Below are 11,918 nucleotides of genomic sequence, written 5' to 3'. Positions count from 1 at the left end.
CGGGCCCTGCTGGCAGCAGCGGGGCAGCGAGCTCACCGTGCTGACAAGAGGCACTACTTCCCACTCTGCACCAGGCTGAAGATGGATGATGTTTCCTGGGAAGATGAGCAAGGACCAGCTGTGGGGAGGGAAAAGCAAAGTATCTAACCATGCATGAGTCACTAAATACTAGGTTTCCCCACACAACAGACTTTGGCCTGGATGATGGCCACATCCTCCTCCACCTGACAAAACTTGTTTGACCAGGTGCAGACACCATGTCATGCAGCAAGTCACACCATACACCTTTGCACCGTGCTTTGAGACGAGGTGGCTGATACAAGACTGCCTCATTTGTAGGGACCCATCCCCCCAGTCTTAAAGCCTAAAGAGCACTACCATACCTTCTCTCTGTCTAAAGATGGGGCAGTCATTTAATAATCCAAGTAAAGCAGCAGGAATAGGAAAGGGTTTTGGCACACTAACTTTCTCTCTGTGGAAGCAGCAGCATCAGCTTCCTAAAATAAATACTTTCACTTTACTCTCACATTGCTCCTGCTCTCTTGATAAAACAGTAACTGACCAGGCAGTGAATGGACACTGGACACTGTGTTCAGTCGCAATGCCAGAAAGAAACCAAAGACATACCCAGCTTGATGGACAGAAGAGTCATTGTTCCCAAGTGGGTATGTAAATTAGGAAACACCTTGTGTGTGACAAAACCAACAGCTGAACAGTTTTGACGTGTGTGTAATAATGGAGTGAGGAATCGGATGAGGATTGAAGCGGCTAGTTTGCCTCCTAGCTTGTTTGGGATGGATCAGAGGATGGCATAGGCAAGTAGAAAGTATCATTTGGGTTTGATGTGGGGAGGAGTAACTAGAGGGTTGGCTGGTGTAAAGTTTTCTGGGTCTCCTAGGAGGCTGGGGGAGAATAGGGACAGGGAGACAAGTAGGGAAAGTATTAGTGCAAATCCTAGATTATCTTTTATAGTATAGTATGGATGGAAGGGGATTTTGTCGCAGTCTGAGGGGATGCCTAGCGAGTTGTTTGATCCTGTTTTGTGGAGGAAGGTGAGGTGGACGAGTGTGAGGCCTATGATGACAAATGGGAAGAGGAAGTGAAGGGCAAAGAATCGAGTCAGTGTGGGGTTATCAACAGAGAATCTACCTCAGGCTCATTTGACTAATGTTTGTCCAATGTAGGGAATGCATAGTCCAAAACAGAAATTCAGCTTTTAGACTTTCAAGGTTAGAGTAGGAATCATAAGCTCTGAGAGGTAAAAAGTCTGTTCCTACATCAGTGTTAATGACTCATCATATTCTGTTATTTTAACATCAGAAAATCACCTTCTAAATATCAAACTAATAATATACTTGTATTTCTGTCCTTATATAAAATCAATTAGCCTTTTATTGAACACCACTATCTCTATCGCTCCACATTTCTGAATACATGCCAGACACTGAGCAAAAACTTTCTCTCACTTGTGACAGCCTGAACTTGGGGCCAGCAGATGATACCACTTCCAGAAAGTTATCTATTCTTCAATAAAGGGCCACAGGCTTCTGTCATGCAGCTCTCCCCAACCACTTCACTGCTACCACAGCCCTGACAATGCAAAAGCATTCACCAAGAGCAAACTTGAATTATTTTTTTTTTTCTGTCAAGGGCTGTACCACCTTCAAACCAAAAGCATTCTGCCAACATGCCAGGTAAGCTTTTATAATAGCACCTGAAATACTTTATCTACCAAACTAACTCTGAAGAGTTCATTATCTTTTGTGGATGAGTTGCTGCAGCAAGTGGCAAGAGCACACAATTTAGGCACACCAGGTGAGCCCAGTCAGTTTCTACATCCACGCTATAGCACTGCTTGCTTCTTTTACTACTTCTTATGGGTGAAATGTCAATGAATTTTCTGTATCTCCTTTGAACTTGCTGGTATTGTCTACCACCACTACATTACATCTCAGAAGGTCAGTGTCTGCAGCATAAAGTATCATCTCTACCTGTGTGAAATATTACCTTAATATAAATTGGTCAATCTGTTTCAAATGAGTATTTGTAAAATTTGGTGAATACTAGCTCTGCATCCACTTGACTCACAGCTTTCAAGATGTTGTAAGCCATGGTCCATTTTCCCCTTGGTCTTCTCCACAGTGAGTGGTCCCACAATTTTCAGTCTCTCCTTGCAAAGCAGCTTCTCCATTCCCTTGAAATTTAGCTGCCCTTCTTTTAAGTCCACTATGGACTCCCTCCAAATGTAGAAACCAAAACTGCCCATCTCTGAAAACATGGGTCCACTGGTCTTACACAGGAGCCAAGCAAGACCACCTGTTTTGTTTGCAAAAATAAAAAAAAGTTAAAACACCCAATTTTATACAGCTCCAAACTGTGGCATGATTATAGAAGAACTCTGAAAGATCTGTTCCCTGAGCTCTTATTACAAGTTGCTGAAATACAAGTTCAGTAACATGTATATTCCAATAATGATTTACAGCACAAATGCATAGATCTGTATTGGAGTTCATCTATCATTTTTCCCTATAGGAGGATCTGACAAAACTGAGCTTCTTTCCTTAGCACTAATGTTGGGAATAAAGTCAGGTGATACCATTGCTCATTCCATTCCCTCTTCTGAATCACCAGGCAGAGCAGTTGGAAGTGGAAGACTGTCCCTGTGTGAGGGACCCCATTCTCGAGCAGCGGAAGTCTGTGAAGAGAAAGGAGCAGCACAATCCCCATCCACTTGTGCTGCTGGGAGACAGGAGGTAGAGGATTTCTGCAGGAAGTCAAGCCCAGGAAGAAGGGAGAAGTGGGGGGAAAGTGTTTTATGATTTGTTCTTAATTCTCATTATTTCTGATTTTATTGGCAGTAAATTCAAATAATTTCCCAAAACCACGTCTGTTTTGACTGCATGAGAGTAACTGGTGAGTGATCTTCCTGTCTTATCTTGATGCAAGATAAGCCAAGATGCAAATCCATTTCATTTTTTCCCCTCTCCTGTTGAGGAGGGGCAAATAATAGAGCAATTTTGGTGGCTAGCCAAGGTCAGCCCACCACAACCACTCCATGCATTAGCTAATCTCTTGCAATTGTACCCTTTCCAAAGGGAAATAAAAACAAAAATACAGTTTAAAGTCAGACAGTCCATCACAGCATATGAGCAAATGCAAGATGAAGAACTTATAGTGCAAAATAATAATAAAAAATTATATTTGGAAGCACTTTGTTTTAAACACAGCTAAACACAGCTGTAATCTGATAACATCTTTTTCTTTTACATAGATTTAGGACTTTTACTATAAAGTACTACATTTCAATCACTGACCAGTTCAGCTGTCACATATCAAGTAATAAAATCCATCCTTTCGTTTCCATGTCTGTAGTTTTATTTTTATTCTGGCTCATAAAAATGTAACCAATTGTCTAGAAAACATAAGAGTTAAGACATTACTTATTCAGCCACAAACTATGATCCAGTTTCCTAGTTTGCGTAAATATATATATACACAAATTCTATAACAAAGCTTTCACATTTGTCTGGCATTCTTGCTTTCTGAACATTCCATTCACAACATTTCAGTTTCATTTCACTTTCAATGTGAGTTACAAATATTAATAACAATTATTTCTTCCTTCTTTCTCCCTGAAGCATGGATTTATTATTTAGTTGTCTGTGCCATCCTAGTCAATCTCTGCACAATATATGTACTATATCTTGTTAATGATGCATCTCCATTCTCTACATCTTATTTTCCCACCTTTTTCCAACAATCTGAATCCTCTTCAGGTTTGTTTTCATTTTCTTAACATCTATTCCCAACTGCCCTAAAGAATACACAACACAAAAATTACAGTGCAAACACCAGAGAGGTATTTAGCAAGTCTAAATAATCTTAGCTGTGAAGTATTCAGTTACTGAATAAGCAGCATAACAACTTACATAAACTTACATATCTTACACAGCTAGTTTCTCTGAGCATGTTTATCAGTGATAATAAGCTCCTAAGAATATTAGAGGCAATCACTGTCATTCCTATATGATAATTTCAAATTGCAATCAAATAATTCATGTTCAGATATGCTTACTAATCCAACAGAAGTGCATCTTTATGGTTTAGTTCTATGCACAAAATCTTCATGTTTTAAAACATACACATTGAATCAGATTTAAAGCTCAGCCAAAGCAGGATTGATTAAAGGAAATTTCAGGAACACAGTGTTCATACTCCTAAATGGAGTCTCTGTCTCCATACCCGAGAGAGAGTTAATAATTACGTACAAAATCTCTTGTGTTACATGAAGCAGCATTATGGCCATATACACAGCATTTGCTCAGTTGGTTGGCTTGCCATGTATGACAGTCTTGGTGTTTTCAACTCGTATCAAATGGAATCCAGGCTTTCTACATTGTCATGATGTGACCTGCTGATCTAAAATAAATACAAAGTACATATCTAATCTGCAGTGTTTGCAAACAACATCACTGTATATTATTGATAATATAATTCCATTAACACATTTGTTTTCATTCATATTTTATCCCATATTCCTTCTCTTCCATGTTTTTTATTTTATAATTAATTCAACAATGATCTTAGACCATCCCATTTCAAGGAACTCACAGTTTTAACTGAAATTGACTCAGAGTAATGAGTAAATGTGGTATTGTAGCACATAAAGAGAGATATATATCTCTATAATTCTTGTAGTACTTTCAAATAAAAATAAAAAAAAGTATTAGCTTTTTGTTAAATGGAACAGGATACATAGATTCAATTTCCAGTAGCATTACTTACTTTCTTCCCTCAGCTTGTTTAATTCCTGTATTATATCACTATACACATAGGATAAAAGCTCCTCTTGGGATTTTGTTCCATCCAAATAATCTGAGGAAGAAAAAAGAAGTGTTCATGTGTTCTATGCCAGCTATCTGTAATGGAAATTGGCAAAGTTTTCAGTATTCCTATAGATGACATCAGAAGAGAAGAAAAAAAAATCAAGAACTGGACCTCCCATTTTCCTCTTCCCCAAACTTGTTTTACACGTAAAAAACCCCAACATAATGGAAAATAATTCTAGTTAATAATTCATTTACAATTTTTTGTGGTACAAAAGTCTCCATAAGCATAATGGTAGTTATGTGAGGACAGTGGAGCAATGGAATAATTTGCGAAAAAGATCTCTGTGCAGTAGATAATTTCAGGTTCCTCAGTTTCAGCCTTTGAGCAAGTTCCGGAAGAGCACTGCAGTTCTTATTCTTACTGCACAGCAAGAAGCAGTGTGCTAATGATGCAGAGGCCACCCAACTTCCCTCCCCTTCCCTCTGGTCCCACTCCAGAAGCAGCTAGTCCAAGAGCTGTGTAAGTGTGAACATTACACAAACTTGTGGCACTGCCCCAACAGCTGGCCCAGCTTTGGCACTTCTCATGCAAAACTGTTGACTGTAGTGTGGACAGTCAGCACCTAGAAAGTATCTTCAGTTTATTAGAAGACTTCACCAGGATTTCAGTTTTGTTCTGAAGAACTCTGCCAGTGCATCAGCTATCATCTCAGAAGCTTCCTATTTAGACATAAGTGTGTTATCTTGACAAGTTATCTTATTAAGTAGACTTAATTAGGGATCAGAACATTTCCATTGTTTAACTTCCTAATTTTCATTATTAAATACAAAAACAAAATCCCTATAGGCTTGAAATATAAACTATCAGAAACATCAAAACCTACTAAATGCCACAAAAACACTTGAAGAAAATTTTGTCCCATTTAAAAAAAATCCCACAATTCAACAAAAACTGCACAAGTGCCATACTTAAGCATTTTGTAAGTTTAAAATTAAGGATACCATACCAACTTGCATACTTGCATTCTCTTCCAATTCATTTTTATATTTCAAATACATAGGCCACACGTGTCCATCGAAGTACCCTGGTGTATCTGCTGGCTGGTAGACTCTGGTGCTACACAAAAATACATATGCGTTCCCATATAAGTTTTAAATTTTCCCCTAGTGTCAGCTGGTTAAATAACAGCTTTCATGCAAAATAAAAAAGAAAGGCTGGCTGTATTTCTGTTGGAGCCAAGCAGGCTCCTTTGTTTTAATTCAGTCTGTGACATGAACTTCTGCTGTCTTTTGCTATCTTACCCATTTCTGCCAATCAAACCACATTTAAAATAAGATAAAAGATAAGGTAAAAGTTTGGTGGTTTTAATTTTGTCAAAGGTATTGCAGGTAAATTAAACTGTATGGACACTACTACCAAAATAAGCTACTTTTTGTCTATTTACTGGGTATATAGATTTCTCAAGCTTTAAATGACTAGTTGTTTAGTCTAGACTCTTCCATTCTGCACACTAATGTCTTAGGTGAGTCTAGTGAGAAACCAAGACAGCGGTATCACCCACAGCCAGTTGAATAGAAGATTTCTTCACTCAGCCAGCAGATTCTGACTTTGTGCAAATATATTATTCCAAGCATACAGTATTGCTCCAAATTGAGAGGCAAGTCAGACACTGGCTCAATAATCTAGTTTAGATCCACATTAAAATTAATGGAAAGTCTAAACAAAACTGTACACCTAACCCACACATGAACATCTTTACTCTAAGAATAATCATCAATTAACTGTATTTAACCAAGAATAAGAGTGCTTAGTATTTGTTTTAACCATTTCTCATTTTAAACATAATTTTACTCAAGTATGCAATCAGGAATTAAATCATTTATCAGGACAATAAATTCTCTTTTTAGTGTTTGTAAAACACTTAATACTTTAATAACCATGTGCTCTAAAATGAAAACCAGACCAAACAAACCTCAAACTAACAAAAAGAGGACAGATGTTCTTAATAGCTTACATTTTGCAAGCACTGAAGAAAAGCTAGCATAAAAGGACCACTTCAGTTCAGGGGGTGCGGTGACTCTTTTTAAACAAGAAGTCAATAATCTTACCTCCTTCTCCTTTTGCACTCTTCATAAGGCAGGGTCAAAAAATATCTTCTATTCCATAGTTCATTAAGGGGCCTAAGATAATATCATATTTAGTTCCCTCTTCAATTTTAGGGTAGCTTTTTATTTACCAGGTTACATATTACTGCTTACTCATAATTGTAAAGGAGAAAGCCTTCAACAATCAAAATATAAACATTTTTCAGATTGTCACATGTACTCTTTGGCTCTTCTGTCACAACACCTGAGCTTCCTGGGCTTTTCATCCAATTGCGAATACTTGTCACCATTTCATCCATATAGAGGGCATCAAGTACTAGATGAAAACAAAGTTAAACATCCCTTAAAAACAAAGAATAAAAAAATAAAAAGAACCCTAAAGTATCCCTTCATTAATCAGTAAGAATCAAATAATTTACATACAAATTTAAACAAAGGGGAACAGGATTACCCCAAAGATTATATCCATAGTTCTGTGTTTGCTATTGATGATTTACTGAAACCAAAGCTTGCACCAGGATTGGGGTATTTCTATTGGGTGTAGTCTCTCTGGACTTCATGGCATCTACTATTGTCTGAACGGAATTCACAGCTTTTCACTTCACAGAAACTTCAGGGACTGCTCTCCACTTACACAAAACTTATAAAAATTTACTAATCCTGAGACCTCCACCATTTTGTCAGTTGTCAGAGGGGGGAGTAGACACTCAGCATTTTTTGCTTTACGTTTTTATAAGGTTTATCAGGTGGGCATAGAGAGAGTTAAAGGACCATGGTGTACAATGCACAATGTAATACCTTTTTTTTCTGTAGACACACAAGAATATATTGAGGAAGTATTGAAAGATAGAAATAAGGTAGCTTTTGGATACCATAACAGTAAACACATTTTTAAAGAGCTTTTAAGAGCAGCATTAAACCTGGATATTTGAATAAGAATGTCCATTTTATCTCTCCAGTTTCACATTCCATTTACATGAAGTCTAGAAGTTAAGCCAAGGATTGCATAGCTGGTAATGACCAGTCTTCAGGTACAACTGAAGGGTCTGACCAATTGTGATCACAAAATGTATTGCTGAGAAAAAGTATCAACAGAGATTAGCTATTAACCAAGCAATTGTTTACAAGTAGATATGACCTGACACAAAACACTGCCCTAAAGTGGATCTGGATCTAGATGTCTCTAAGAATAAATTGAGCCAGCACTAATCATGAACTTAAAAATATACGTTCTTTATGTGAGATCTCACATCAAATAAAGGTGTCAGGATAAACCCAAGTTTTGACTGACTTGGAAAACCCAATATGATATCCCATGAGCTCACCAGCAAAAGCAGAAAAAGAAGGGCCATTACCAAGTGATGAGATTAAACTTATGCCAGTACTGCAAGCCAAGATTTCCAACTGAACAGTACCATTTGCTACTAAACCAGACACAAGTGAAGAAAGAGAGGAAAAGATTCAAAAGAGAAAAGGAAAGACCAAGCCCTAGCTTGAGCTATTTACTTGTTAAGCAAGTTTCCTTAGATATCTCAGTGAGCTGAAGATGATTAAGAGAAGGATTGCTCAGAAATAACCACTTGTTTACTGCGTTGCTTAGAAGGGAGGAGAGTGAGGGGATGGGATAGAAGAAGTGTTGAAGCTCAGCACAACGATTTCAGTACAATGTTCAAAAGCAGTGCATCAGAGTTACTGACCATCATATAGCTTAAATCCACGTTCATCTGTTTCTACTTCACACTCTGGCTGAAGGAGGAAAAAAATTTAATTTTTTCAAAGTTGCTTTTGTGACCATGCTGAGAGATACATACTCTGTTTATAACCGTAAGGGTTTATACACTTTTGTATCCAATTAGTTAAATTTATCTTCAACATTAAACTGATATAAACAACTGTTAAAATACACTACAAAAACTTTATTTAATTTAGACCAAAAAACACTCCAAATCATATTACTTAAATTCATTAGAGCTATACTTTAGAAAAGTGTGTGTCAAAACACTAGTTGTTTTTCTGTTTTGACTTGGAAGACAAAGAACCACTTATTGTTGTATGTGTGTAGGCTTGAGATAGTATGATTAAACTCATTAGCAAAAGGATCTTGAAAAATTCATCCATGCCTTATTTTAAAAGAATGGCAAAAAAGACAGGAAATTTCTATTGGCTGAGTATATTCAGTAGTTTGGCCACTTAAATTTCAGTTACCCCAGTGCTCTTTTTATGATTCTTATTAAATTAACATTACTTTAAGCAGCACCAATTTTAAAAGTGGACCAATAGGAGAACTGAAAAAATAATTGAAACCTACTCAAGCCTCCTTTTATCTATCAGGTTTTTCCAATAAAACTGTTACCTTAAAGAAGTCATCTTGAGAGATTATATCACAGTTGGGAAGCATATTCTTAAGTTTTTCTGCTAGCGTTGTTTTCCCTCCATTTGTTACACTGTTAAAAAACATTGCAAAAAGTTCGCCAAGGCAAAAAGTAATCTTTTAAACATATGTACAAGCTCACACATAGATATCTATATAGTTATATGCAAATAAAGAATACAACTGCCCCCAAATTTTAGTCACGTTAAATACTCTCTACCTCTAGAAATTTTCTGGTATGTTCCATCAGTTTTCAATAATTGGTACAGTAAATCAAGCTGTGCCAAGAAAGATGCTACAGATATCTGCACCTAAGGTCTCCAACTGACACAGAACAATTTCTTAAGAGTTACATGCTATAAAACTCTACAATTATATGTTGCATTTGTAATCCAGTTTAAAAAAATGTATTCAGAAATAGAAATTATATCACATCATTCTGAGAAGACTAGTCTTAAGCTGTAGAGGAAATTTAATTTTGTATAACTTACCCCCCAAGGCCAATAACCAATACTTTCATAGTTTGTTTTCTCCTCAGTTCTTCCTTTTTACTGTCAAAAACAACAGCCAGTGAAAAATCTTAATTCAGGAACAAGAAGGCAACTATGGTATTAAGAAATATCAATCATGCAGTTAATTTATTTTCTTTCTCTTGTCCATCATTTTTCTTTTTGCAAAGGTACAGTCAGAATCTCAGCTGCTTGTTCTAATGCTAACCAAAAACCTGCAGTATATATGCCCCATCTTAAATTCCAATGTACTTTATTTTTGACAGTATTTTAATAGTTTGAAAGGAACTCTGGGAGAATCAATTCTAACAATGTTGGTGTCATACAAGATCCTAAAGAAAAGCACAATCACTAGCTCAAGCATTAACAATATAAAAAAGACTAGGTAAACAGAAGCTGTGGTGGCAAAACAAACAAAATCATTAAGAAAGAAACAAGTGGCATGCTGAGGAGAAAGGTGTTTTAAAGTTTCATGAAGACTTGTAACAAAGAGTATGTTCAAAAACTCTTTTATGAACCTGGTCTCAACAATGTAATATTCACTGTGTGATTCACCACTTCCTTTCTGAGGGTATTAACAGCACAGACCACACAAATCCTCCTCCTCTGCCCCACCACAGATTAATCTGGAAGCATTAAAACTACTGCAAGGGCAGTTTAAGCCATCCTAGCTGACTTAGCCTAGGTAGCACTTGATTTTCCCCTGAAAAGATCGAAGAGTAAACTCTAAAGGTTAATTTGTCCACCATATCCCTGCTGCTTCCACCATATTCCACCAACTGTGAGGCTCTGACTGCCTGAACACCTTCACTATAGTTAGAGCTGCCAGGAGACACAACTACTGCCTTGCCCCAGCTCTTTCCCCTGAACTTTCTTCTCGAATGGGTGTTTGCAGAGTACATAGTGAACTATCCTGGAAAAATACTGCAGCTGAAAAACAGTTCTGCAAAAGACAGGGGAAACAATCTTTGTCTTCAGTTTAACACATCAATTTATAACTATTTGCCCCTTTTTTTACCTGCTCTATCCTCCTAGGTCACGCTTAGGAAGGTAAGATCTATGACACCTAAGACCTCAAAGGACTTAGCAGGTAAAATCCTCCCTATGTCCAACAAACAAGTATCTGTACTGTATTAGGAAAAAGACTGTTACAGGGGATCAATATGAAAACAAAACTGTACTGTTTCTGTGAAAATAAGCTTTAGACACATGTGGAGCCTGAAATAATATAATCCTCTTGCATTTGGTGCAACGACTGGAAGTTCCACTGTTTCACATGTCTGTGATATGATCTTCGCGTGCTTTTTAATGAATGGTTACATTAAAAAAATAACCAACATAAGACATATTGACTAGTCCAAGCCATCATCTGTATGACAGTCATTGCTTTGCAATGGTGCTGCTTATCTACAGTAGTTGGCATTTGTGACTTTTTTAAGTTAGTACACATTGGTTTTCTAGGAATATTAAAATTTTCAAATTCAGTGATGCATTGAATGCTCATAGTACTGGCTAACAACGCAAAGAGGGAAGCGAAATAATTTTTTCTTAAGTGATGATACCCAGGCTACTTTAAAAATAAGATTTAAAAGCTCTAAATCTCTAAAAGTTATCAGTAAGGTTTGTGTTGCAGAAGATTACCCTTTGTTCCACAAAGGGTGTTACGCAACAAACCGGACAAACACGTTCACCTTTGGACTTTATGTCATTGTGTACATGCAAATTAATCCCAGTCTGCGGCAAAAAATACCATCATACAAAAACACACCAACTCTTCTGCCGTCCTGAGTAGTGTGTGAAAAAAACTTCAAAAGCAAATTTGTCACAAATGCTGCAACGCAGAAATCCTACGCTACTCTAACTTGGGTCAATTTGTCTCTTTAAACAGAGCACAAACGCCATGGCATCGCTGCAGTCATCCCATTTTTTAGGGCATACCGCGGCAATGCTCCCACGCACGGAGCTACCCCAGGGCGCACCGGACCCGCACCGGGAACGTCTCTCACAGCTGCGGGCCCACACCGCGGGGCTGGCGGAGGTTCTCGGCCGCGCCTCCACCAGTTGCAGTTCCAACACCTCAGCGCCTCCGGAGTTCGCACTTCA

General features: G+C 37.6%; 1 protein-coding gene across 2 annotated transcripts; it reads right to left on the bottom strand.

The window, feature by feature from the left end:
• Nucleotides 1-3,175: 3,175 nt before the first annotated feature.
• On the bottom strand, nucleotides 3,176-11,912 carry NMRK1 (nicotinamide riboside kinase 1). Of its 2 annotated transcripts, none has more exons than XM_036403438.1 (9): nucleotides 11,806-11,912; nucleotides 9,798-9,857; nucleotides 9,289-9,379; nucleotides 8,633-8,681; nucleotides 7,089-7,251; nucleotides 6,939-7,010; nucleotides 5,837-5,946; nucleotides 4,786-4,875; nucleotides 3,176-4,419 (listed from the first exon to the last, which is right to left on the bottom strand). In XM_036403438.1, the coding sequence occupies exons 2-9, from the start codon at nucleotides 9,824-9,826 to the stop codon at nucleotides 4,400-4,402; spliced, it is 624 nt and encodes a 207-aa protein (XP_036259331.1). In that variant the 5' UTR covers nucleotides 9,827-9,857; nucleotides 11,806-11,912; the 3' UTR covers nucleotides 3,176-4,399. The 2 variants fall into 2 exon arrangements, with proteins under 2 accessions (XP_036259331.1, XP_036259332.1); XM_036403439.1 differs by having other exon boundaries at nucleotides 11,754-11,888.
• Between the last annotated feature and the right edge of the window lie 6 nt (nucleotides 11,913-11,918).

The sequence above is a fragment of the Molothrus ater genome, chromosome Z (assembly GCF_012460135.2).
Source record: "Molothrus ater isolate BHLD 08-10-18 breed brown headed cowbird chromosome Z, BPBGC_Mater_1.1, whole genome shotgun sequence".
In the NCBI taxonomy this organism is placed as follows: domain Eukaryota; kingdom Metazoa; phylum Chordata; class Aves; order Passeriformes; family Icteridae; genus Molothrus; species Molothrus ater.
This window is presented reverse-complemented; position numbering and strand designations above follow the sequence as displayed.